This window comes from Tursiops truncatus, chromosome 10, assembly GCF_011762595.2.
Source record: "Tursiops truncatus isolate mTurTru1 chromosome 10, mTurTru1.mat.Y, whole genome shotgun sequence".
Classification (NCBI taxonomy): domain Eukaryota; kingdom Metazoa; phylum Chordata; class Mammalia; order Artiodactyla; family Delphinidae; genus Tursiops; species Tursiops truncatus.
In genome coordinates this window covers 91,762,252-91,788,487 of record NC_047043.1, presented here as the reverse complement: position 1 = coordinate 91,788,487, position 26,236 = coordinate 91,762,252, and the positions used below count along the sequence as shown (strand labels likewise).

General features: G+C 40.1%; 1 protein-coding gene and 1 long non-coding RNA gene across 2 annotated transcripts in view; both read right to left on the bottom strand.

Moving 5' to 3' along the window:
- The window catches only part of ARL8B (ARF like GTPase 8B), a 65,713-nt gene extending 40,010 nt beyond the window's left edge, over positions 1–25,703 (bottom strand). The window contains exon 1 of the mRNA XM_019947626.3: positions 25,379–25,703. Within this exon, the coding sequence (XP_019803185.2) occupies positions 25,379–25,501 (123 nt within the window). The 5' untranslated portion in view covers positions 25,502–25,703. The remainder of the gene's footprint in view (positions 1–25,378) is intronic.
- On the bottom strand, positions 2,289–24,743 carry LOC141275698 (uncharacterized). The gene is made up of 2 exons (XR_012323903.1): positions 15,892–24,743; positions 2,289–14,811 (listed from the first exon to the last, which is right to left on the bottom strand). It is a non-coding gene; the product is annotated as an uncharacterized lncRNA (long non-coding RNA).
- Positions 25,704–26,236: the final 533 nt, after the last annotated feature.

Below are 26,236 nucleotides of genomic sequence, written 5' to 3'. Positions count from 1 at the left end.
AACACACCAACTAAAAGACAGACTGTTGGAATATATATATTTTTAAAAAGACCCAACTATATGCTATCTTCAAGAAATCCAGGGCTTCCCTGGTGGCACTGTGGTTGAGAGTCTGCCTGCCGATGCAGGGGACACGGGTTCGTGCCCCAGTTCGGGAAGATCCCACATGCCGTGGAGCGGCTGGGCCCGTGAGCCATGGCCACTGAGCCTGCGCGTCCGGAGCCTGTGCTCCGCAACGGGAGAGGCCACAACAGTGAGAGGCTTGCGTAATGCAAAAAAAAAAAAAAAGAAATCCACTTCAAATATAATGACAGAGGTAGGTTAAAAGGAAAAAGCTAGAAAGAGTATCACCATGCAACGACTAACCAAAAGAAAGCTGGAATAGCTATATTAATATTAAAACAGACTTCAGAGCAAGAAAAATTACCAAGGATAAAGAGGGACCCTAAATAATGATAAATCAATTCACCAAGAGCATATAACATCCTAAACATGTATGCACCTAACAACAAAGCTTCAAAATAAATTTAAAACTGATGGAACTAAAAGGAGAAATAAACCCACAATTATAGAGACTTCAGGATTCCTCTCTTAATTGATAGAACAAATAGCAAGAAAACAAGCAAGGGTGCAGAAGTTAACATCACCAACAACCAACTAGGTCTAATTGACATTTATAGAACACTCCACTCAAAAAGGGCAGAATATACACTATTTTCAAGTAAACATGGAACATTCAAGATAAACCATATGCTGGCCATCAAACAACACTTAAGCAATTTTAAAAGGTTCAAGTCATACAAAATATGTTCTCTGATTGCAATGGAATTAAACTAGAAATAATTACTACAAAAGTATCTGCAAATAACCAAATACTTGATTATATATAATCTATGGGGCAAGGAGGAAGTCTCAAGGAACTAAATCAAAAACACATCCAAATTTGTGGGATGCAGCTAAAGCAATGCTTAGAAGGAAATTCAAAGACTCAAATGTTTATATTAAAGAAGAAGGGTATCAAATTAACAACTTAAATTAGAAAAAGAAAAGATATGTACAACATGATGACTATAGTTAACACTACTGTACGGTATATTTGCAGGTTGTTAAGAGAGGAAAATACGAAGAGTTATCATCACAAGAAAAAAAAATTTTTCCTCTTTTTTTGTATCTAGAGGTGATGAGTATTAACTAAACTTGTGACAATCATTTCATCACAATATATGAAAGTCAAATCATTATGCTGTATACCTTAAACTTACCCAGTGCTTATGTCAATTATATCTCAATAAAACTGGGGAGGGGGGGAGGGAGAGCAAAATACATCCAAAATAAGCAGAAGAAAATAGTAAGAGCAGTAATTAATAACACTGAACAGAAAATCCATAGAAGTAAATCAATGGAACCAAGAGCTGGTTCTCTAAAGATAGATAAAACTGATAAACTAACAAATGAAAAAAGAGGAGACAAAAATTATGGATACCAACAATGAAGGAAGAGATATCACTAAACTCTACAGACATTAAACGGATAATAAGGAAATACTATGAACTCTATGCACACAAATTCAACAACTCCAGTGCAATGGACCAATTCCTTCAAAGTTACAATCTATCAAAACTTACCAAGGAAGAAAAACTTTAACAGTCCTCTATTTATTAAAGAAATGGAATAAGTAATTTTAAATCTTCTTAAATAGAAATCTCTAGGCCCAGACAGAGATTGGTGGGGAAGGGTAGCGGAGTGGGAGCATGCCAAGCTCCCCTGCCAGGAGGTTACTGGTGATAACTCCTCGATGGTTCCTGGTATCCCAGGAACCATTTATTCTAATTTTCAGAATACAACAAATCAGTTCCACACATACAGCTGCTTCCCCGAGGGTGTCTTTTCTCTTCTGACTGTACCCACATTTCAGTTTTAAGCAGCGTGAAAACCTGCTCCAATATTCTCTAAATAGAGAAATAAAGACAAGATTAATCTGTGTTGGAATTTATCCATGAAGCTTAGTTCCTGAGGCACCAAAAGAGCATCAAATTTAACACTGCCACACATGGTCCCCAAAGTGAAGAAAACAAGCTATCATATCCTGTATAGGAAGATGATGCCATGACCATTGCCACCTCTGAAAGAATATGAGTAAGAAGGTCACTAGGAGCCCCGCAAGCTCTGTATCGCATATTCCCCTAACTTCTCTTAGACAGGACACCCTGTAGGAACTGAACTGACACATTCAGAACTCCCAGGTCCAATATCATCCATTAACTACTTTTGCTTCCTGTTCAGCTCCATTTCTTTCTTTTTTTTTTTTTTTGCGGTATGCTGGCCTCTCACTGTTGTGGCCTCTCCCATTGCGGAGCACAGGCTCTGGACGCGCAGGCTCAGCGGCCATGGCTCACGGGCCCAGCCACTCCGCGGCATGTGGGATCCTCCCGGACCGGGGCACGAACCCGTGTCCCCTGCATCGGCAAGCGGACTCTCAACCACTGCGCCACCAGGGAAGCCCAGCTCCACTTCTTTAAGGGAAGTTATACAGGAGTTTTTCTAGGCCATGAAGAAATCTAACTGTTGGCAACGTTTTACACAATTGTCTGAGTATGCCTCAATCTATTTCCAGGCAAACAAATTTCACTGCTCACTGAAACTGTAATATCCATTAGTGGCTTTTTAGATCTGCAATCAAACAAATGTCAAAGACATTACTTAGAAGGTACCAAGAAACCATCTCCTAGTTTAGAACTTAATCCATTACTACTATTGCTACTTGAAACCCTTAAATGTTAGAATGAAAAATCCTCTAAATGTAACCTAGGATTACACCATATCTTGCCTGATGACAGTATATGCGTGATCTCTTATCAGTTCTCGTTTCCATCTGGAAGATAAATGAAGCTACTAAAACCATGCTCCACAATTATTTCATAAAACCGATAGGCAATCCTCCCTTATCTTTTAAAGACTAGCCTAGGCATTCTTTTTTTTTTTTAACTTATTTTATTTATTTATTTTTGGCTGCATTGGGTCTTCATTGCTGTACATGTGCTTTCTCTAGTTGCGGAGAGCGGGGGCTACTTTCTGTTGCAGTGCGCGGGCTTCTCATTGCAGTGTTTCTCTTGTTGCGGAGCATGGGCTCTAGAGCACAGGCTCAGTAGCTGTGGCACACGGGCTCAGCAGTTGTGGCTCATGGGCTCTAGAGTGCAGGCTCAGTAGTTGTGGCGCAAGGGTTTAGTTGCTCCGCAGCATGTGGGATCTTCCTGGACCAGGGCTTGAACCCACGTCCCCTGCATTGGCAGGCGGATCCTTAACCACTGCGCCAGCAGGGAAGCCCTAGCCTAGGCATTCTTGACAGAAGTAGTGGAGGCAAGAAAATGTTTATAAACACAATTCTGATGTCAGACTCTGGAGAAAGCAAACTGTGGGACCTATCATTAGGATACATTAAAACATGGATTTTAATTTATTAGTCCTTTACTGCCTACTTGTAACACTTTCTGGCCTTGTGGATTTACAAACTTATCTCCTCCACTAATAATGTCATGTGGGTTGCTTTGTCTTCCCCACTGTAAAATGTTTAGTAGCGCTGTTTACTTTTTTAAATATTAAAGTTAATAATTCCCTAAAAACATATTAAACTAAAACACATCAATTCTTTTAGCTATCTATTTATTTGTGTATCAGCGGAGGCATCTCTTATTCAATGTTTATCAGTTTGGCAGTACAGTGGCATGGCTGCACAAAATGATCTGAATACGTTCTCTCTCAGTGGCTATTTTTCACACTCTGGCTCTCTGGGTGTCCCCAAAGAAACATTAAACACTGTAAAGTTACTCCATTAGCCCAATCAGTGTTATCAGAATTGCTTCATACTGAAACTCAGCTCTTAAATGATGGACAGTCATGAAACACTGAGTCACTGTACACTGCTCAGGTTCCAAACTGCAGAGCCTTCTAAGATGCTAACATCATTATTAATTCAGTAGCTGTCTACAACCCCACTTACTACCATCCGGGTGGGGAGCTTGGCAGGGAACTGAAAGTGCAGAAAGAGGCTGAAGTAACAAGAATATTTTCCAGTTATATGTGATTACTGCATCAAGAATACATTAGTTATTAGCTAGGATACATGTTGCTGGCTTACCCTATTAATAACAATAAAAATAACAATAGCAGCACAACACCATTTGATTTATTGGCCTCACTTTACAGAAATGGAAGTTAGAGGTCAAGGTGTCAAGGTCACACACTCAGCTATAAATAGTGGCAAAACCGGGATTTGAATCCAAGTCTAAACTTCAAAGCCCTAATGTTATTCACTACTTGAATATACTACTTCAGGCATTTGAGGGTTATTTGTTGATAAATAAGCAAGGGTCATCATCTGTCCAGAAGCTTGAAGGCAACGTTAGGATGCTCAAAAGCAACAACAACAAAATACACACTCAATGGTCAATTGAGAGGCTGTAAATAGATACTATGCTAGTATTCTACTAGCATGTGCAGTAAAATACCAACTTAGAGCAATCAGAATCTCTCCCACCAAGCCAAAACCAGTAACCACAACTAAATGTACAAACAGGAAGACAAACCAAATAAACCAGCAAAATTTTCAAACGGTTGCTCTAAACATCCTAGCACATCTACAGTGGACTATGGCAAAGGACAGTCTGTTATTTTAGTTTCTCTCTCACAATAATGGAAAACCTTCACCAAGAATCAGAAATTGGTCCCTAGCACCCATTACACCTCTACCCTGACTCTCAGGAGCCTTTCATCCCCCGCTGAAACTGAATCCCTACTCAGTGCTCACTTGAGGAGTGAGGGGTTTCCATTTCACCTACCATCTAAATGGAGCACATGCCCCTGCCCTAATTCCCAAACATCACATCAACCACAATGATAATTACTAACTATGGAGCATTCACTACATGCCAGGGATTGTGCTGATTACCTTACCTCATACCATGCGTCCCTGGGGTACCTAGTCTCACTCCCACATCACCAATGAGCAAACTAAAATTCTGAGGGCATCACAGAGCTTTGACAGATCTAGAATTCAAATTTAGGCCTGTCTGACCCAACATACTTAAACATGACCTGACTCTGCTTCACTATATTAAGTCAATAATTATGAAGCACCTACTGAGTCAGGCCCAGATCTACACTTAGGGGGCATAAATAATAATAAGTAAGTTTACAGTCTGGAAGTAGGGACAGATGAACAGATAACTGGCTCAAATACAATTCTGAACAAAGTATTATGACAACAGAGCAAGGGACAATTAACTTTGCCTGGGAGAAGAGCTGGGGCAAGGTTTCACAGATCTGGGACCTAAACAATGTGTAAGACAGTGTCATCTAAGGGAAAAGGAACACTGGGAGATAAAAACTGTATTGTAGGCCAAAATTAAAGGGGGGGGGTGTTGATATCTTGGGTGTCTCATTCTCCTTCATTACCACAGTCTAACATGGATTCCAAAGGCCTGCTTCCTCTATCCTTCTCCCCACACTCACACTGGCAAATTTAAGACCCCCTCCTAAGTCTCACAAAAACACAACAAAACACTAAGATTTAGAAATGCTCCTAGAAACGATAAAATAGGGGCTATTTAAACAACCAGTAAAGGAGACAAAGTATTTGGCAACAAACAGCCAAAGAAAGCTAAAATCGCATATGGAACAACACAAGGTCATGTCCAATTTCCAAACTAGTCTGTAACAGGACTTGGAAGAACTGTACTTATCAGGTGGCAAAGTACAACCCTAAAGGATTTGTCGGTCACCATGGATTCATCATAGTTCGCCTTCTTTATGGAATACAACATTCAGGCTGAGCACTGGAGTTGAATTCCAGATCTATCTAAAAACTGTGTCACTTAAACCTTTCTTTACCCTATATAATGAATATCCACTTAACAAAGGAGCCACAAAAAATCATACAATGCATTGTGTGCGAAAGCACTTCATAAAACAGTCAACTGTTTCATTAACTAAATGAATGAAAAGATTTTTCTTGAATGCCCTGTGTGATGGAAATAAAGGAAAAGGAGGATTAAGAAACAGTAGGATGGGGCTTCTCTGGTGGCACAGTGGTTAAGAATCCGCCTGCCAATTCAGGGGACACGGGTTTGAGCCCTGGTCCAGGAAGATCCCACATGCCTTGGAGCAACTAAGCCCGTGCACCACATCTACTGAGCCTGCGCTCTAGAGCCTGCGAGCCACAACTACCGAGCCCACGTGCCACAACTACTGAAGCCCGTGCGCCTAGAGCCCGTGCTCTGCCACAAGAGAAGCCACCGCAATGAGAAGCCCGCCCACCGCAACGAAGAGTGGTCCCCGCTCGCCGCAACTAGAGAAAGCCCACGCACAGCAATGAAGACTCAATGCAGCCAAAAATAAATAAATAAAAGAAATTAAAAGAAATAGGAGGTCTAGGAACATTCTTTGTGTTAATCACCCTTGAGAACGACATAGTGTAGGTGGCACAGCCACTTCCTGTCTTGTTTTATGGTAATGTCCACATTCGAAGATGAACTGATGTCTTTGAGCACTTTGAGCACTATAAGTCCACGACAGACTGCACTAAGTGAGGCTCTAAGCAGACATCAAACTGCCTGACATGAGAACTGAGGATAACACTTTGTTTTCACAACCACACAGTAAAATAAACAGTAATGTAACCTGACAAGAAAGAAAAAATGATATTCTGAGCCTAATACTATCTACAAGCTTACCCAGCACCTAAGAAAAAATCCCAACAAATCGGATACTCTTTATGTTTAAAGAAAATAAATGACACATAACAACTTTTCTCTTCAGTAGAAAGACACTAAACCAGACATGTTCCAGGGATAGAAACATTCCTCTTCAAAGTAGCAAGGGCTTCCAAGACTATAAAAGAGTATGAGTCACTCTGAACACACAGCCTTCATTCAGCAGCGGAAAGGACCTGTTATGGAAGGCCTTCATTCTGGGCACAGATTAATGCACCTAAGCACCAAAAATAAATCAAGATAGTCCAACTGGGGCTTCCCTGGTGGCGTAGTGGTTAAGAATCCGCCTGCCAATGCAGGGAACACAGGTTTGATCCTTGGTCCAGGAAGATCCCAAATGCCGCGGAGCAACTAAGCCCATGCATCACAACTACTGAGCCTGCGCTCTAGAGCCCATGAGCCACAACTACCGAGCCCGCATGCCTAGAGCCTGTGCTCCACAACAAAGAGAAGCCACCGCAATGAGAAGCCCACACACCACAACGAAGAGTGGCCCTCACACGCCATAAGTAGAGAAAGCCCACGCGCAGCAACGAAGACCCAACTCAGCCAAAACTAAAATAAATAAATTTATTAAAAAAAAAAAAAAGATAGTCCAACTGCAATTCTGAAGAAGTGGAGATATTCTGCTTGGTCCTTGCATACTAAACACTGGCAAGATTTTGGAGGAAATTTCAATTCTCAGTTTTAGTGCCACTGTACGTAAATATAGTACTAATTCCCTTCCCAAACAGCATTCCCTTTATATCATTAATTATATAATACATTCTATACTCAACTTATCCCCTTCTCTTCACCCATTCCACCTTTTCTACCCCAATATGTGCTACTTGTTGATCACACAATCACATTTCCCACCACTCACTTAAATCCTTTTTAAAAAAACGTTTTTTACATCTTTATTGGAGTGTAACTGCTTTACAATGGGGTGTTAGTTTCTACTTTATAACAAAGTGAATCAGTTATACATATACATATGTTCCCATATCTCTTCCCTCTTAGGTCTCCTTGCCTCCCACCCTCCCTATCCCACCCCTCCAGGTGGTCACAAAGCACCGAGCTGATCTCCCTGTGCTATGTGGCTGCTTCCCACTAGCTATCTATTTTACATTTGGTAGTGTATATATGTCCACGCCACTCTCTGGCTTTGTCAAAGCGTACCCTTCCCCCTCCCCATATCCTCAAGTCCATTCTCCAGTAGGTCTGTGTCTTTATTCCTGTCTTACCCCTAGGTTCTTCATGACATTTTTTTCCCCTTAAATCCATATATATGTGTTAGCATACGGTATTTGTCTTTCTCTTTCTGACTTACTTCATGCTGTATGACAGACTCTAGGTCTATCCACCTCATTACAAATAGCTCAATTTCGTTTCTTTTTATGGCTGAGTAATATTCCATTGTGTACATGTGCCACATCTTATCCATTCATCCAATGATGGACACTTATGTTGTTTCCATCTCCTGGCTATTGTAAATAGAGCTGCAATGAACATTTTGGTACATGACTCTTTGAATTATGGTTTTCTCAGGGTATATGCCCAGTAGTGGGGTTGCTGGGTCATATGGTAGTTCTATTTGTAGTTCTTTAAGGAACCTCCATACTGTTCTCCATAGTGGCTGTACCAATTCATAGTCCCACCAGCAGTGCAAAAGTGTTCCCTTTTCTCCACACAGTCTCCAGCATTTATTGTTTCTAGATTTTTTGATGATGGAAATTCTGACTGATATGAGATAATATCTCATTGTAGTTTTGATTTGCATTTCTCTAATGATTAATGATGTTGAGCATTCTTTCATGTATTTGTTGGCAATCTGTACATCTTCTTTGGAGAAATGTCTGTTTAGGTCTTCTGCCCATTTTTGGATTGGGTTGTTTGTTTTTTTCATATTAAGCTGCATGAGCTGCTTACAAATTTTGGAGATTAATCCTTTGTCAGTTGCTTCATTTGCAAATATTTTCTCCCATTCTGAGGGCTGTCTTTTCATCTTGTTTATGGTTTCCTTTGCTGTGCAAAAGCTTTTAAGTTTCATTAGGTCCCATTTGTTTATTTTTGTTTCTATTTCCATTTCTCTAGGAGGTGGGTCAAAAAGGATCTTGCTGTGATTTATGTCAGAGTGTTCTGCCTATGTTTTCCTCTAAGAGTTTTACAGTGCCTGGCCTTACATTTAGGTCTTTAATCCATTTTGAGTTTATTTTTGTGTATGGTGTTAGGGAGTGTTCTAATTTCATTCTTTTACATGTAGCTGTCCAGTTTTCCCAGCACCACTTATTGAAGAGGCTGTCTTTTCTCCACTCTATATTCTTGCCTCCTTTATCAAAAATAAAGTGACCATAGGTGTGTGGGTTTATGTCTGGACTTTCTGTCCTGTTCCATTCATCTTTCTGTTTTTGTGCCAGTACCACACTGTCTTGATTATTGTAGCTTTGTAATATAGTCTGAAGTCAGGGAGCCTGATTCCGCCAGCTCCATTTCTCTTTCTCAAGATTGCTATGACTATTTGGGGTCTTCTGTGTTTCCATACAAATTGTGAAATTTTTTGTTCTAGTTCTGTGAAAAATGCCAGTGGTAGTTTGATAGGGATTGCTTTGAATCTGTAGATTGCTTTGGGTAGTATAGTCATTTTCACAGTGTTGATTCTTCCAATCCAAGAACATGGTATATCTCTCCATCCATTTGCATCATCTTTAATTTCTTTCATCAGTGTCTTATAACTTTCTGCATACAGGTCTTTTGTCTCCTTAGGTAGGCTTATTCCTAGATATTTTATTCTTTTTGTTGCAATGTAAATGGGAGTGTTTTCTTGATTTCACTTTCAGAGTCTTCATCATTAGTGTATAGAAATGCAAGAGATTTCTGTGCATTAATTTTGTATCCTGCTACTTTCCCAAATTCATTGATTAGCTCTAGTAGTTTTCTGGTAGCCTCTTTAAGATTCTCTATGTACAGTATCATGTCATTTGCAAACAGTGAAAACTTTACTTCTTTTTCGATTTGGATTCCTTTTATTTCCTTTCCTTCTCTGATTGCTGTGGCTAAAACTTCCAAAACTATGTTGAATAAGACTGGTGAGAGTGGGCAACCTTGTCTTGTTCCTGATCTTAGTGGAAATGCTTTCAGTTTTCACCATTGAGGATGAAATTGGCTGTGGGTTTGCCATATATGGCCTTTATTATGTTGAGGAAAGTTCCCTCTTTGCCTACTTTCTGCACGGTTTTTATCATAAATGGGTGTAGAATTTTGTCGAAAGCTTTCTCTGCATCTATTGAGATGATCATATGGTTTTTCTCCTTCAATTTGTTAATATGGTGTATCACATTGATTAATTTGCATATATTGAAGAATCCTTGCATTCCTGGAATAAACTCCACTTGATCATGGTGTATGATCCTTTTAATGTGCTGTTGGATTCTGTTTGCTAGTATTTTGTTGAGGATTTTTGCATCTATGTTCATCAGTGATATTGGCCTGTAATTTTCTTTCTTTGTGACATCATTTTCTGGTTTTGGTATCAGGGTGATGGTGGCCTCACAGAATGAGCTTGGGAGTGTTCCTCCCTCTGCTGTATTTTGGAAGAGTCTGAGAAGGATAGGTGTTAGCTCTTCTCTAAATGTTTGATAGAATTTGCCTGTGAAGCCATCTGGTCCTGGGCTTTTGTTTGTTGGAAGATTTTTAATCACAGTTTCAATTTCAGTGCTTGTGATTGGTCTGTTCATATTTTCTATTTCTTCCTTATTCAGTCTTGGTAGGTTGTGCATTTCTAAGAATTTGTCCATTTCTTCCAGGTTGTCCATTTTATTGGCATAGAGTTGCTTGTAGTAATCTCTCATGATCTTTTGTATTTCTGCAGTGTCAGTTGTTACTTCTCTTTTTTCATTTCTAATTCTATTGATTTGAGTCTTCTCCCTTTTTTTCTTGATGAGTCTGGCTAATGGTTTATCAATTTTGTTTATCTTCTCAAAGAACCAGCTTTTAGTTTTATTGATCTTTGCTATCATTTCCTTCATTTCTTTTCCATTTATTTCTGATCTGATTTTTATGATTTCTTTCCTTCTGCTAACTTTGGGGGGTTTTTTGTTCTTCTTTCTCTAATTGCTTTAGGTGTAAGGTTAGGTCGTGTATTTGAGATGTTTCCTGTTTCTTAACGTAGGATTGTATTGCTATAAACTTCCCTCTTAGAACTGCTTTTGCTGCATCCCATAGGTTTTGGGTCATCGTGTCTCCATTGTCATTTGTTTCTAAGTATTTTTTTATTTCCTCTTTGATTTCTTCCATGATCACTTCGTTATTAAGTATTGTTTAGTCTCCATGTGTTTGTATTTTTTACAGATCTTTTCATGTAATTGATATCTAGTCTCACAGAGTTGTGGTCAGAAAAGATACTTGATACGATTTCAATTTTCTTAAATTTACCAAGGCTTGATTTGTGACCCAAGATATGATCTATCCTGGAGAATGTTCCGTGAGCACTTGAGAAAAGTGTGTATTCTGTTTTTGGATGGAATGTCCTATAAATATCAATTAAGTCCATCTTGTTTAATGTATCATTTAAAGCTTGTGTTTATTTATTTTCATTTTGGATGATCTGTCCGTTGGTGAAAGTGGGGTGTTAAAGTCCCCTACTATGAATGTGTTACTGTCGACTTCCCCTTTTATGGCTGTTAGTATTTGCCTTATGTATTGAGGTGCTCCTATGTTGGGTGCATAAATATTTACAATTGTTATATCTTCTTCTTGGATCGATCCCTTGATCATTATGTAGTGTCCTTCTTTGTCTCTTCTAATAGTCTTTATTTTAAAGTCTATTTTGTCTGATATGAGAATTGCTACTCCAGCTTTCTTTTGGTTTCCATTTCCATGGAATATCTTTTTCCATCCCCTTACTTTTAGTCTGTATGTGTCTCTAGGTTTGAAGTGGGTCTCTTATAGACAGCATATATATGGGTCTTGTTTTTGTATCCATTCAGCCAATCTGTGTCTTTTGGTGGGATCATTTAGTCCATTTACATTTAAGGTAATTATTGATATGTATGTTCCTATTCCCATTTGCTTAACTGTTTTGGGTTCGTTATTGTAGGTCTTTTCCTTCTCTGTGTTTCTTGCCTAGAGAAGTTCCTTTAGCATTTGTTGTAAAGCTGGTTTGGTGGTGCTGAACTCTCTCAGCTTTTGCTTGTCTGTAAAGGTTTTAATTTCTCCATCAAATCTGAATGAGATCCTTGCTGGGTAGAGTAATCTTGGTTGCAGGTTTTTCTCCTCCATCACTTTAAATATGTCCTGCCAGTCCCTTCTGGCTTGCAGAGTTTCTGCTGAAAGATCAGCTGTTAACCTTATGTGGATTCCCTTGTGTGTTATTTGTTGTTTTTCCCTTGCTGCTTTTAATATGGTTTCTTTGTATTTAATTTTTGACAGTTTGATTAATATGTGTCTTGGCATGTTTCTCCTTGGATTTATTATGTCTGGGACTCTCTGTGCTTCCTGGACTTGATTAACTATTTCCTTTCCCATATTAGGGAAGTTTTCAACTATAATCTCTTTAAATATTTTCTCAGTCCCTTTATTTTTGTCTTCTTCTTCTGGAACCCCTATAATTCTAATGTTGGTGCATTTAATGTTGTCCCAGAGGCCTCTGAGGCTGTCCTCAGTTCTTTTCATTCTTTTTTCTTTATTCTGCTCTGCAGTAGTTATTTCCACTATTTTATCTTACAGGTCACTTATTGATTCTTCTGCCTCAGTTATTCTGCTATGGATCCCATCTAGAGTATTTTTAATTTCATTTATTGTGTTGTTCATCGCTGCTTGTTTCATCTTTAGTTCTTCTAGGTCCTTGTTAAATGTTTCTTGCATTTTGTCTATTCTGTTTCCAAGATTTTGGATCATCTTTACTATCATTATTCTGAATTCTTTTTCAGGTAGACTGCCTATTTCCTCTTCATTTGTTAGGTCTGGTGGGTTTTTATCTTGCTCCTTCATCTGCTGTGTGTTTTCCTGTCTTCTCATTTTGCTTATCTTACTGTGTTTGGGGTCTCCTTTTTGCAGGCTGCAGGTTCGTAGTTCCCATTGTTTTTGGTGTCTGTCCCCAGTGGCTAAGGTTGGTTCAGTGGGTTGTGTAGGCTTCCTGGTGGAGGGGACTAGTGCCTGTGTTCTGGTGGATGAGGCTGGATCTTGTCTTTCTGGTGGGCAGGTCCACGTCTGGTGGTGTGTTTTGGGGTGTCTGTGGACTTATGATTTTAGGCAGCCTCTCTGCTAATGGGTGGGGTTATGTTCCTGTCTTGCTAGTTGTTTGGCATAGGGTGTCCAGCACTGTAGCTTGCTGGTAGTTGAGTGAAGCTGGGTGCTGGTGTTAAGATGGAGATCTCTGGGAGATTTTTGCCATTTGATATTGTGTGGAGCTGGGAGGTCTCTTGTGGACCAGTGTCATGAAGTTGGCTCTCCCACCTCAGAGGCACAGCACTGACTCCTGGCTGAAGCACCAAGTGCCTTTCATCCACACAGCTCAGAATAAAAGGGAGAGAAGGAAGGAAGGAAGGAATGGAAGGGAGGGAGGGAGGGAGGGAGGAAGGGAGAGAGGAAGGGAGGAAGGGAGGGAGGGAGGAAGGGAGAGAGGAAGGGAGGAAGGGAGGAAGGGAGGAAGGAAGGAAGGAAGGAAGGAGAAAGAAAGAAAGGAGCGAGGGAGGGAGGGAGGGTGGGAAGGAAGGAAAGAAAGAAAGAAGATAAAGTAAAATAAAATAAAGTAAGATAAAATTAAATTAAATTAAAATAAAAAAATAATTATTAAGAAAAAGATTTTTTTAAAAAAAAGGAAGGATAGAACCCTAGGACAAATGGTGGAAGCAAAGCTATACAGACAAAATCTGACACAGAAGCATACACATACTTACAAAAAGAGGAAAAGGGGAAAAAATAATAAATCTTGCTCTCCAAAGTCCACCTCCTCAATTTGGGATGACTCGTTGTCTATTCAGGTATTCCAAAGATGCAGGGTACATCAAGTTGATTGTGGAGCTTTAATCCACTGCTTCTGAGGCTGCTGGGAGAGATTTCCCTTTCTCTTCTTTGTTCTCACAGCTCCCGTGGCTCTGCTTTGGATTTGGCCCCGCCTCTGCGTGTAGGCCGCCGGAGGGCATCTGTTCTTCGCTCAGACAGGACGGGGTTAAAAGAGCCGCTGATTCGGGGGCTCTGGCTCACTCAGGCTGGGGGGAGGGAGGGGCACAGAGTGCGGGGTGAGCCTGCGGTGGCAGAGGCCAGTGGGACATTGCAGCAGCCTCAGGTGCGCCTTGTGTTCTCCCGGGGAAGTTGTCCCTAGATCCCGGTACCCTGGCAGTGGGGGGCTGCACAGGCTCTCCAGAAAGGGGGTATGGATAGTGACCTGTGCTCGCACACAGGCTTCTTAGTGGCGGCAGCAGCAGCCTTAGCGTCTCATGCCCGTCTCTGGGGTCCGCGCTTTTAGCCGCAGCTCGTGCCCGTCTCTGGAGCTCCTTTAAGCAGCACTCTTAATCCCCTCTCCTCGCGCACCAGGAAACAAAGAGGGTAGAAAAGGTCTCTTGCCTCTTCTGCAGGTCCAGACTTTTCCCCGGACTCCCTCCCGGCTAGCCGTGGTGCACTAACCCCCTGCAGGCTGTGCTCACGCCACCAACCCCAGCCCTCTCCCAGCCCCGCCTGCCCTGGCGGGTGAGCAGACAAGCCTCCCGGGCTGGTGAGTGCCAATTGGCACCGATCCTCTGTGCTGGAATCTCTCTGCTTTGCCCTCCGCACCCCTGTTGCTGCGCTCTCCTCCGCGGTTCTGGCTCCGAAGCTTCCCCCTCCGCCACCCGCAGTCTCCGCCCGCGAAGGGGCTTCCTAGTGTGTGGAAACCTTTCCTCCCTCACAGCTCCCTCCCACTGGTGCAAGTCCCGTCCCTATTCTTTTGTCTGTTTATTCTTTTTTCTTTCACCCTACCCAGGTACGTGGGGAGTTTCTTGCCTTTTGGGAGGTCTGAGGTCTTCTGCCAGTGTTCAGTAGGTGTTCTGTAGGAGTTGTTCCACATGTAGATGTATTTCTGGTGTATCTGTGGGGAGGAAGGTGATCTCCGCGTCTCACTCTTCCACCATCTTCCACTTAAATCCTTAAAAAGGTCTTTGACTACAAATTCCCCTTTGCCCTGTACATCTGATTCAACTGTTCAACTGTACCCACTCCACTTCCATAATAAAGCTCACTACTTTCTCTTACTCCCCACCCCACTTAATTATCTCTTAACTAGACTTCTGTAATAATCTTGCAACCAATTTCCTTCTTGATGCTCTCTATATTGCTACTAAATTAATCCTTTGGAAACACAGGTCTTCATTCCCATGAACAAAATCTTCAATGGCTCCCCATGCCTACAGATTCAAATTTACTCAAGGTTTTGTGTTAACTGATTCAACCCATTTTTCTAGGCTTTTGGGTTTTTTTCCCTTCGTGCAGGTTACACTCAAGTTGACAAAAGTTCTTGCCCTCAATTGTGTCTTTGCTTCTCCTACTGTTCCTTCGTGGCACTGGAAGCTCCACAACAGAAGGAACTGTATCTCTTTTGTTCTTCATTATGCATATGTTGCCTAGAACACTGATTCAACTATCCACTGAATGAATGAAAACCACCCTACTCAAAGCTCAGCTCCATGGCCATTCTCAACACAGTCCCACCCAAAGCCAGCAAACTGCCTTTCTAAAACTCCCCTTATGTCTTCCGTGAGGGTGGGGAGATTCCCATAACATTATGTGCCAATTTTAAGGCACTTAATATTTCTATCCTATACATGGCTATTATGAGGCAAATACTCTACCACAAATAACCCTGCCTGATACATTTATGAATCATCTCCTACCATGATGCCTTGCACACAGTTTGAGTATAAAAGAATAGATACACTACTTTGCTGTTATATTCATTCATTCACTCAACATTTAGAGAGCTTACTATGTGCCAGGCACTGTTCTTTGCCCTGGGATGCACCAATGAAAAAAGGAAAAAGCCCTGCTCCTATGGAATTTATATTCAGAAGACAGATGAAGACAATAAGCAAGATAATCTCTGATGGTGGTAAGTGTGGTGAAAATTACAATGGAGGTGACATGATCAATCCTGACTGGGGAAGATACCTACCATACACAGGATGACAGGAAAATGTAAAGGTTAAAGCTGGTCAAATCATTTGGCCCACTTCCTGGAACTCCAAAGAAAACTACAAAATGAAAGTTTTAGGCGCCAACATCTCAATCACTCAACAGTGGAAAATCATGCCTGTAACCAAAATGTACACATAAGGGTTATTTAAAGCCTGTAACATCCTTTTTTTCTTTTTTTAAAAAATATTTTTAAGATAAGGGTAGATGTTGGTTCCTTGGATTGAGAGAGGAAGGGATCAGGAATTCCGTCTTGAACTGACTGAATGTGAGTTGCCTATTAGCCGTCAAAGTAGGTAAATCAAGTAGACTACTCGAGACCACTCAGCATGTACAGCATGATCCCATCAATGTTGTCAAGAAAGCATATACTGGGCATTATGCTAAGTGAAATAACTGAGACAGAGAAAGACACATATATGGAATCTAAAACAAAACACAAAATATCCCAACTCATAGACGGAGAACAGATTGGGGCTGGAATAGGTGAAAGGAGATCAAAAGGTACAAACTTCCAGTTACAAAATACATACAGAAGTCATGAGATGTAATGTACAGAAAAGTGACTATAGTTAAGAATACCGTATTGTATACTTGCAGTTACTACGAGAGTAATCATCACAAGAAAAAAATTCTAACTATGTATGGTAGTGATGTTAACTGGACTTACTGTAGTGATTATTTCACAGTAGATACAAACATAGAATCGTTACATTATACAACTAAAATTAATATATTATATGTCAAATACATCAATTTTTTAAAAGCTGATATTTGTATATATAAAGGGAGAAGAAAAAATCTGAAGGATATACAGCTTAATGTTAATAGTGATTAAATCTTAATGGTATTAAAGATTATTTTTTCCAATCTGTATATCCACACTACTTTTTTAAACAATATGGATTTTGTGTATTTTTTTAAACGTTTTAAGTTTTTTAATTCAGCCACTGAATGAAGAAATAATAAGATCAAAATAAGGAAACCAACAGCTAGTGGAGTGAAACAGGTAGATTATAGAGGGAGAAAAAAGTGAATTTCCTCCATTTCCCAGTTTTTCCTCTGAAAGAAACTATTCAGAAATGATCAAATCTATATATTTGTGTTAAACCATTCTCCAGACAAAATGAGCTTTCAAGAAAAAAGTAAAGAAAAGGTAGCCTAGTGATGTGTGTCTAAACCAGACCTTAAGCCACCTTAAGAAAGGAAACTCTGCCAAAAGCCCTTTCTGGCCCAGCCTGCATGCAGTCTGCAGAGCCCAGTTCTCATCTAGGGGAACAGGCCAACACAGACACAGCACACTGCCTGCTGGGGCTTGCAAATTTACAGCTGTCAACAGTGACTAAAATCCACTTGGATCTTAAATCCTGGTTTAAAAATTACAACAAACATACACAAAAAGCACTACTATGGTTTAATACAAATTTAAAAAGTTCATCTAAGCATATATTTGTACAGGACACCTGAATTCTAGAGGGCAGGTACTACTCAAAAGGTTCACTCTTTTCTTCCTGTTGGGATCCGTCTACCTTTCCACCTCTTAAATAAAGCAGCAAACCATCTCAGTTTTTCTTCTGGCAAGAGGCTGGGATCTTATAACCGGCATTTTATATTGGAGCCTTTACACTTTTATTTTATTCTCTGATCTGTGAGTAAGAGTTCCAATTCCAGATATAGGAAAGCACCACTAAATTCTCAAACAATAAGGTTGTCAGTGCTTATTCACTCTTCACAAGCATCAAAACCGAAGAACAGAGAAGTTAAATGACTTGTCCACAGTCCTGCCATTAGTCAGTGGTGGGACAAACAAAAGAACAACTCATATTTCCAATTCCCTGTAAATTCTTTCCATAACAAATAATACAATTATATATACACACACACAGACACACAGACACACACACACACAGTCCAAGGAGAAGTATATAGATCTATTAACCTCATTTTCTAAAAGGAAGAATTATATGAGTAGGTCCATCAAAAATAACTAGCCTATCCAGGAGGCTAGAACATTTTTTCTACCAGCCCATCTCAGCTATCAAAAAAATTCAACATGATAAAATATAACGTGCTCAAAACTTTTCCAAGAATTAAACAAAACCAAACCTTACTTCCTAAACAAAAGCTACAAATATTTAAATATAATTAAGAGAAATCTAAAAAATAATTGAGCATAAAGGCTGATGATTACATCAAATGTTACCCCTGACACATAACAGTTACCATTTAGAGTGCTATGTGCCAGGCACAGTGCTAAGCACTTTATATACATTCATTTAATTCTGAAAACCACTCCAGGAGGCAGTTCTTTGACCATCTACATTTTACAGAGGAGGAAAAAATGAAACACACAGATGCTAATACAAGTGATATATAGCCAAGTCAATATTCAAATCCAAATCTATCAGATTCCAAAACTCTCATTCCTAACATTATGCTACACTTTGCATACTGAAATATGAATATGGGTTCATAAAGACACTTGTTCTTAATTTTATATTTTAAATGTAATATTTGTCCATTGCAAAATACATGTTAGCACCCAGTGTATGCCAGAAACTGTTTAAGACACTTGGAACACATCAGTGAACAAAAAAGAGAGAATTCCCTGCTCTCCAGGAGATCATATTATAGTAACCTAGCAGCTAACACATGCCTTATTTTGATCACTGTTCAGTGTTTTAGAAGTATAAACCCGTAATAACTCCATGAGGTAGAAACTACTATTATTCCTATTTTACAAGTAAGGAAGCAGATACTGAGCGGTTAAATAACTTGCCAAAAATAGTACAGGTGTTAAGAGTCAGGATCTGGACCTAAATAATCTGGCTTTCAACTCCCAACCTCCATGCATTCTAATTCATGTAGCCACTTATACATATTCCAAATAAACTCAACCATACCACATTCATATACCAACAAATTTAGGCTCAAAATATATTCTTATAGTAACACTATTTTGGTAGATGCTTAAGTAACTGTCATCAAGTAAATTGATACAAAAGACATTTTTAGAAGCATTTTGCCAATCATCATACAATTTTTTTTTAACAACAAATGATTACTTTTCTAGCCCAGTTTAAGAGGAAAGGCCTCAATTTTCAAGAAAAGTGTCACTACTTAGGTACCTGAATCCTAAAATTATTTTGCCAGTATTATAATTTTTTAAAAATACAGTATTCTTAGAGATAATTTCTAAATGAACCCTAAAGCTTTATTAATATTTTAATTTTTTAAAAAAGTTTGTCCGGATATGAAATAAGAATCTTATTCTATTATATAAAACTGGGAAAACTATGAAATCAGATCCAAATACAAGATCCAATATCTAATTTAGGAAACAATATAACGGGACTTCCCTGGTGGGAGAGTGCTTAAGAATCCGCCTGCCAGTGCAAGGGACACAGGTTCGAGCCCTGGTCTGGCAAGATCCCACATGTCACAGAGCAACTGAGTCCGTGCGCCACAACTACTGAGCCTGTGCTCTAGAGCCTGCGAGCCACAACTACTGAAGCCCGCACGCCAAGAGCCTGCGCTCCGCAACAAGAGAAGCACCGCAATGAGAAGCCCCTGCACTGTGAAGCCCCTGCACTGCAATGAAGAGTAGCCCCTGCTCACCACAACTAGAGAAAGCCTGTACGCAGCAACGAAGACCCAACACAATCAAAAATAAATAAATAAAATAAATAAATTTATTAAAAACAAAAAACAATGTAACCTTTAAAAAAAATAGCACAATAGAATGTAAGACTTGTGGTTTTTACTTTGAAGAAAGAAATTAACTCAAATCACTCCATTACAGATTTCAATTTTGGTTTGTCCTGTCTCAGAAAAACTAAATGCCTTAAATTATCGTTTGATTTTGACCTATTCAGCAGACAGGTTAATATTTCTTTCCTTTGTTTTTTTCGTACAAGAGTTCAAAAGACATAAATCAACTTTTACAAGTATAAATGATACTCAAGTTATAAACTTAAAAATTTCATATGCTATAGCTTCAAAAAGTGGTCTACCTGGCAAACTTTCTTAGACTCTGGTTTAGGAAAAACTGCTTTTAATACACCCCCCGCAAAAAAAGTGAGCAGCATCCCACTATAATAGGCAAGACTAGGTAAGGACTGCACGGAAACATGCCATAATTCTGGAATACAAACCCCTAAGACAATCCACCAGGAAGTTTAAAACATAGGCTGTGATAGCTAAAGGGGATGAGCTGTATTTATATGGCTTGCCTGCAAAGTTTAGTAAAAAAGAAAATTGAAAAAGGAATTATGTTCTCTATAGTCTCAGTCTTAGCGGTTGCTGAAGCATAAATAGGTACTTCTTAAAACATTAAACAAAGAAACAGAGCAATTATCTGATAGGATAGTTTTAAAATACTGCTGGTTAACTTTACCTTACCAACAAAACTAAGTATGCCCTAAAAATACCACAGGACAAAGTGCTTAAATGAAGTCCAAGTTTTGTTCAGAAGACCTTCTCAGTAGGAGTGCATACTTTCTGGAAAGCAATTTGGCCATTTGACATGAAATATGTTCACACCCTTGACCCAGTGACGCCAACTCTGGAACCCATCCTCAGGAAATGCAGATCAAACTGATGTACAACAGCAAAACCCTGCAAACCACTCAACTGTCCAATAATGAGGAAATGATCAAATATACGTGGTATATCCACAAGATATGCTATAACAGGATAAATTATGAAGGAATTAAAGATGGTTTTAGACACAGAAAAATGTGTACACCGTAATTAAAAGAAAACAAACCAGGATACAAACATTATAAACGTTATCTCAAGACTTTTTTAGCCGTTTAGATATATACTTTTTAAAAAAAAAAAAGATGAAAAGGAAATACTCTGGTATGCTGACAGTAGTTAACTTTGGATGGTGGAGATAACAAGCGGTTTCTTCTATTTTATAGTATTCTTTTCAAATTTCTACTAATGACCCTGTGCTATTTTGATAATTAGGGGAAAAAAAGATCTTCTAAAAATAATATGTAAATAACTCTTCTTTAATAGGTGCAATGCATTTTGTATCCATGTTCACTGACATTCCACTTTATCTCTGAGAAACACAGTGCTTTAAGTTGTGAAATATCCTCTAAGTTAGTAATTTAAAGTGCCTTAATGCACTCTTAACAGCTTCTTAAGGAGAACATTTTGTTTTGAGATTCTAAGCCTGCATGGAAAACACAATGGGAAAGGGGAAGGGGGTAAAGAACTTTGAAGAAATGCTCCTTGGCAGGATGCCTCCTGTTCCACAACTCTGAATCTGTATCTGAAGATGACCTCACTGGAAGGCCAGCTCCTACAGTCAAGTTTCAGATTTGCTAAACTTTACAGGTGAGCATGTTTTCTTTAAAAACTATTTTTGCCCTTCTTACCCCAAAGTAGTTCAATAAGAAGCACTGTGATCACAGAACTATTTCTGCTCTTAAAAGATATTAAACGTAGTTCAATAACCCAACAATGCCTGTTAGCCAGTTATTTAAATGTCCAAACACAGTAGTATAATATTCCACTATTGCTACTTTCCATAGATTATCATTCTTTCCTCTAATTGATGTCCTCAAATACACAAACACTGTGTGTGTGTGTCTGTGTGTGTGTATATTCCTCAAATGTTAGTCAATATGCTTAAGAAGGTTGGATCTAAAAAGCTATCCAGATTTGTAAGAGGAGTATATTTATATTCAAAAAAGATGTTTAAAGGATTAAGAGCTCCCAATTCACAGCTCTATGGTTCTAACCTCAGGTAAATCTACAGACGCAGAAAGTGCACTGGCCATGGGTTCTAATTTTATCTCTGCTACTAATTAGCCTTAGGAATTTCACTTAACCTTTCTGGATCTCCTACCTACAACTATAAAACGAGGGTAAAATTAGACCACTTAATTAAGGTTTTTACAAACTCTTAAAAAAATTATTCTAGGTGCAGATTTCTACCATTTTTCCAAATATCTCCTTTTTCTAATTCTCAGCAGTAATAAACTTTTCCTTGGATTAACCTTTGAGCTCTCGATACTTCACAAAAATGTAGACAAATTTTTATAATACTACTAATTTCAAAAATACACAATGTCTATAAAACTTATCCCATAACATTTTGGTAAATCCTATTAAACATTTCTTCATAAGTATCCTATAACCCATCTAAGGGTCTCAGTTAAAAATAAAGATTACTCAACATACATTACACATACAAGACACATGCTTTATTACGTCATAACTGCCGTAATACTTAGCAATGGGCAGTATTTCATTTCCTAACACTAATCAAAAAAATTAAAGACTAGATGTGTTTCTTTTCTGTTTTTTAATATTCAAAACAAAGAGAACACTACGTATATTAAGTGTCTCTACATAAAACATTAGATAACATGAAGTATCATTTGGGGTTTGAAACCATAAAAATATGAATTTGAGGACTGAAACTCTCTGTAAGCAAACTGCCTAATTTCAGAATGGACCAAACCCTGCATATAAGTAATTCAGCTTCACAAACCTTTTGAGTAAGTTAAATGACATCACTCAAAGTTGTCTTAACTTTTAAGGCAGAAAATAAAGACACATTTTAATTTGACGTTTACAAAAAGTTGATGTCTACCTAAGAAAATTGGCTTCACCTGAAGCTTTTCCTACCTGGAAAGTTACTTGTTGAATTTGAGAAATAAACGGCCAACTTTCTAAAGTAACACGTAGGAGTCAACGCGTCTGAATTTCTGAGTCTATAAATCAAACACTTTATACAAAGAATAATGCAGTTGACTTTTTTTAAGATAAAGCTAAATTTACTATTTTGGACACACTGTTTCTATCTAAAACTCTGTAAATTCACTTTTAATTACTAACTTTTTCCTCACCCTCAATATATTCTATAGGAACCACAGATTAGATTAAAGTCTGAGGTTTAAAAAAAGGCATGAAATTTACTGAGGTCTCTTTTTTTCCAGCATCTTAAAGGCCACGGGCAATTACCGTCACGATTTTTTCTTAACAGAACCTACCCACATCATATCATTCAAAAAGAATGGTATAGGGAATTCCCTGGCGGTCCAGGGGTTAGGACTCAGAGCTCTCACTGCCATAGATCCAGGTTCAATCCCTGGTCGGGGAACTAAGATTCCCCAACTCGCACCGCGCAGCCAAAACAAAACGCAATGAAGAGTCTAACATTAAAATAATAGCTCACTTTGAGTTCAACAGCTTTCCAGATGTTAAAATAATCTAATGCAAAAAAGGGGGGAACAGAGAGGACATGATGTGATTACTTGCCACAATCTAGGAATCCACTACAGCAGTCCACATTTGGATACATACACAAATTCAAAGACGGAAATGACCCCAGCTAATTCCTTTCTGAATATTTTTCAAAATATCGTTTCTGCATTAAACGAGTATACCCACTACAAATAATAACATCGGTTACCATTTATCTAACCCCTTCTATAGGCAGGCATGACGCGAGTCACTTAACATCTGTCAATTCATGTACTCACAGCAACTCTGTAAGAAACCCATTATTATCTCCTCTTAATAGATGGGAAATCAAGGACTGAAAGAGGATACAAGGCTGCTAAGTGGCAGAGCCAGACTGCAAACCCAGGGATGCTTGACTTCAAAGTTCATGCTCATTATATTAAACTACACTGTCTACTGGAAACATAAGCATGAAAATAGAGCTTGTATTTTTAGAAGTTCCTCAAAGATTTACTAAACTTTTTTTAGGTTTCCCAAGAATAACTACTTCTCTGCAACAAACAAGACTGACTGTAGTAATATACCTATATGCCCTATAAAATAATTCAGTCTTGTCAAAAAGATAGAATTTAGGAGGAGACACCAATTCTTATCTGAAAGGAATATCAGAAAATGTACAGTTAAATGAGCTCAGCTGCACTCAGGCTGAGCTTTTCCACATCACACAAAAGTTCGAATATGGATACTTAGCGCAAAGTCTTTCCTTACTAATTTTAGTGGTACTAGACACACATGCCACTTTTCTATGACTGTTGAAAAAAGTCACCTCAAGCACCCCCCCAATCATATTATACAAAAAGAGCCCAAAAAGTAGGCCATGCAACATTCCTCAAAGGAAGTTTGGAGTTCTGCTGATCTCTATTTCTCCAAGTCTTACTCATTCCTGTTGCTCTATAACTGCAAGGACTGAGAGTCACGAGTTACACAAGTTGTGTTCCCTAACAAGGAAGTCGTGTTTGAATAATTCCAGTAACCCAACCAGTTGGACAGCTAGTCGCCTATTTTTTCACCCATCATCTAAACGGTGGAGGAACTGCTGCCATCTCTCTTTGGAGTAGCTGGGCAAGCACAAGCCCCTATCAGCTAAGACTGAGGCACAGCAACTCCTGGGCTGTAAATAAAGATTGACGAGAATCTTTCGCTCTTATTTCTTCCCCAGCCAACCAAACAAGCAATATTGAATCATCCTCCTTCCCCTCAATCACTGCTGAATAAACACCACATTATATATAGGTTCCCAGGGCAATTTCCCTCCCAGACACCCATTCCCTGGGCGCGGAATAAGCTACGTTCCTGCCCAGACCCTTCCCCTCCCTTCATTTAAGAAGCACCACCACAAAAGACCACCCCCGCTTTTTCAACGTAGTTAACTTTACGCTGGCTGCAAATCTTACCCCCTAGATGAGGACATTTAGCTCTAGAACTGCAAAGACCCCCTAACTGCTCGGCTTAATAAAAGCTGTGCATTTATAAGTCAATTATACTTCAATTAGATATGTAAAGTGCAGAATAAAGTAAAATAAAAGCTGTGCACTACTCTGGACTGGCTGGAAATGTCCCTCCCCAGCTTTACCGGTGAGCGCAGCACAATCAACTTGATCTTGGCCCCTCGGGGAACGGGTGAAAACCAGTAACTGAATTACAGCGGAGAAGCTGCCCACAGAATTCAGGAATGAGTCCCCACCGGTCCCCTGCTTTCCTACATCGGGGCTCTTCGTCCCGAGTGGTTAGTTGAGAGGATCTCAATTTTTATGCTTTCTCACGGGACACACGGAGTCGCCAAATCCCACCCTTCAGGAAAGTGACAAGCTGGAGTTAACCCTTCCGCTGCCTTCACAGACCAAACCCGAAGGAAACCCCAATCCCCCAAGCGCCTTAAAAATGTGACAAGCCCAATTCCACCCTTTCCAAACCCCGGCCGCGTTAAGAACACGGCGCTTGGAAGAAAACAACTAAATGGAATTAACCCTTCAGCTGCCGATCTCAGCGCTACACTTCAGCCACCAACACACGCGAAGCTCCGAGTCCTGACCCTAGGGGAGGTGACAAGCACGGCTACTCCCTCCCCCAACACACACACACTCCCGAGAGCCCCGCCGCGCAGAGGGGACCCCCAAGCCAGGCCTGCCCGCGGACCCCGAGCCGGACGCGCGGGCTGCGGCGCCCCGGGCGGGTGAGCGTGTGAGCGGGAGGGCACTCACCGCGATGACATTGACGAAGGTGGTCTTGCCCGAGTACTGCAGCCCTACGAGCGTCAGCTCCATCTCCTCCTTCCAGAAGAGCGAGCGGAACCAGTCCAGCAGGCGGGAGATGAGAGCCAGCATGATGGCGGCCGGGAGGAAGGACGGACGGGCGAGCGGGCAGGCAGCGGTGACGACGACCTCCACACAAGTGGGCCTCGGCCCGAACCCCCCAACGGTTCCTCGGGACCCCGGCTCGACGCTGGCGGGCACGGGCTGGCGGCGGCAGTGGCCGAAGCCAGGAAGCCGAACGGGTCATATGACTTGCCCTACCCCGCACGCTTGTCCCCGCGCTGCCGTCTGCGCCCACGGCAAGAGCGGCGGGCCCCCACCCCCACCCCCCCGGCCAGGCGCGCCCGCCGCCTACAGCGCCACCTGTTGGGGCCTCCGTGCAGCACCGCGTACCTGCGAGCCGCCCTTGGGCTCCTTTCCTACTACCCTCCTTGGCTCATTCATATTGGTTCATTCATCTTTCATCCTCTACAATTGTTTATTGACAGTCCGCTCTGTGCAGAAAGACTTCAAAACTCTGGGGATACAGCATGGAAATCCCTGTCGTATATAATAAAAGATGGAAGCCACATGTATTTATCAGTAGAGAAGTGTTAACTCCAGTATGTTCCCAAAAGGGAATACTATAGAGCTGTTTAAAAAAGAATGAGAAAGTTCTATATAAACTGATATGGAATGATGTCCAGGAAATATTTTGAAGGAACATAAATGCAAGAGGCCAACTATGGATTAAATGACATCTTCAGTATAAGATGGGAAAACAAGAATATATATGTACATATATACAAATACGTGTTGTAGTTGCAT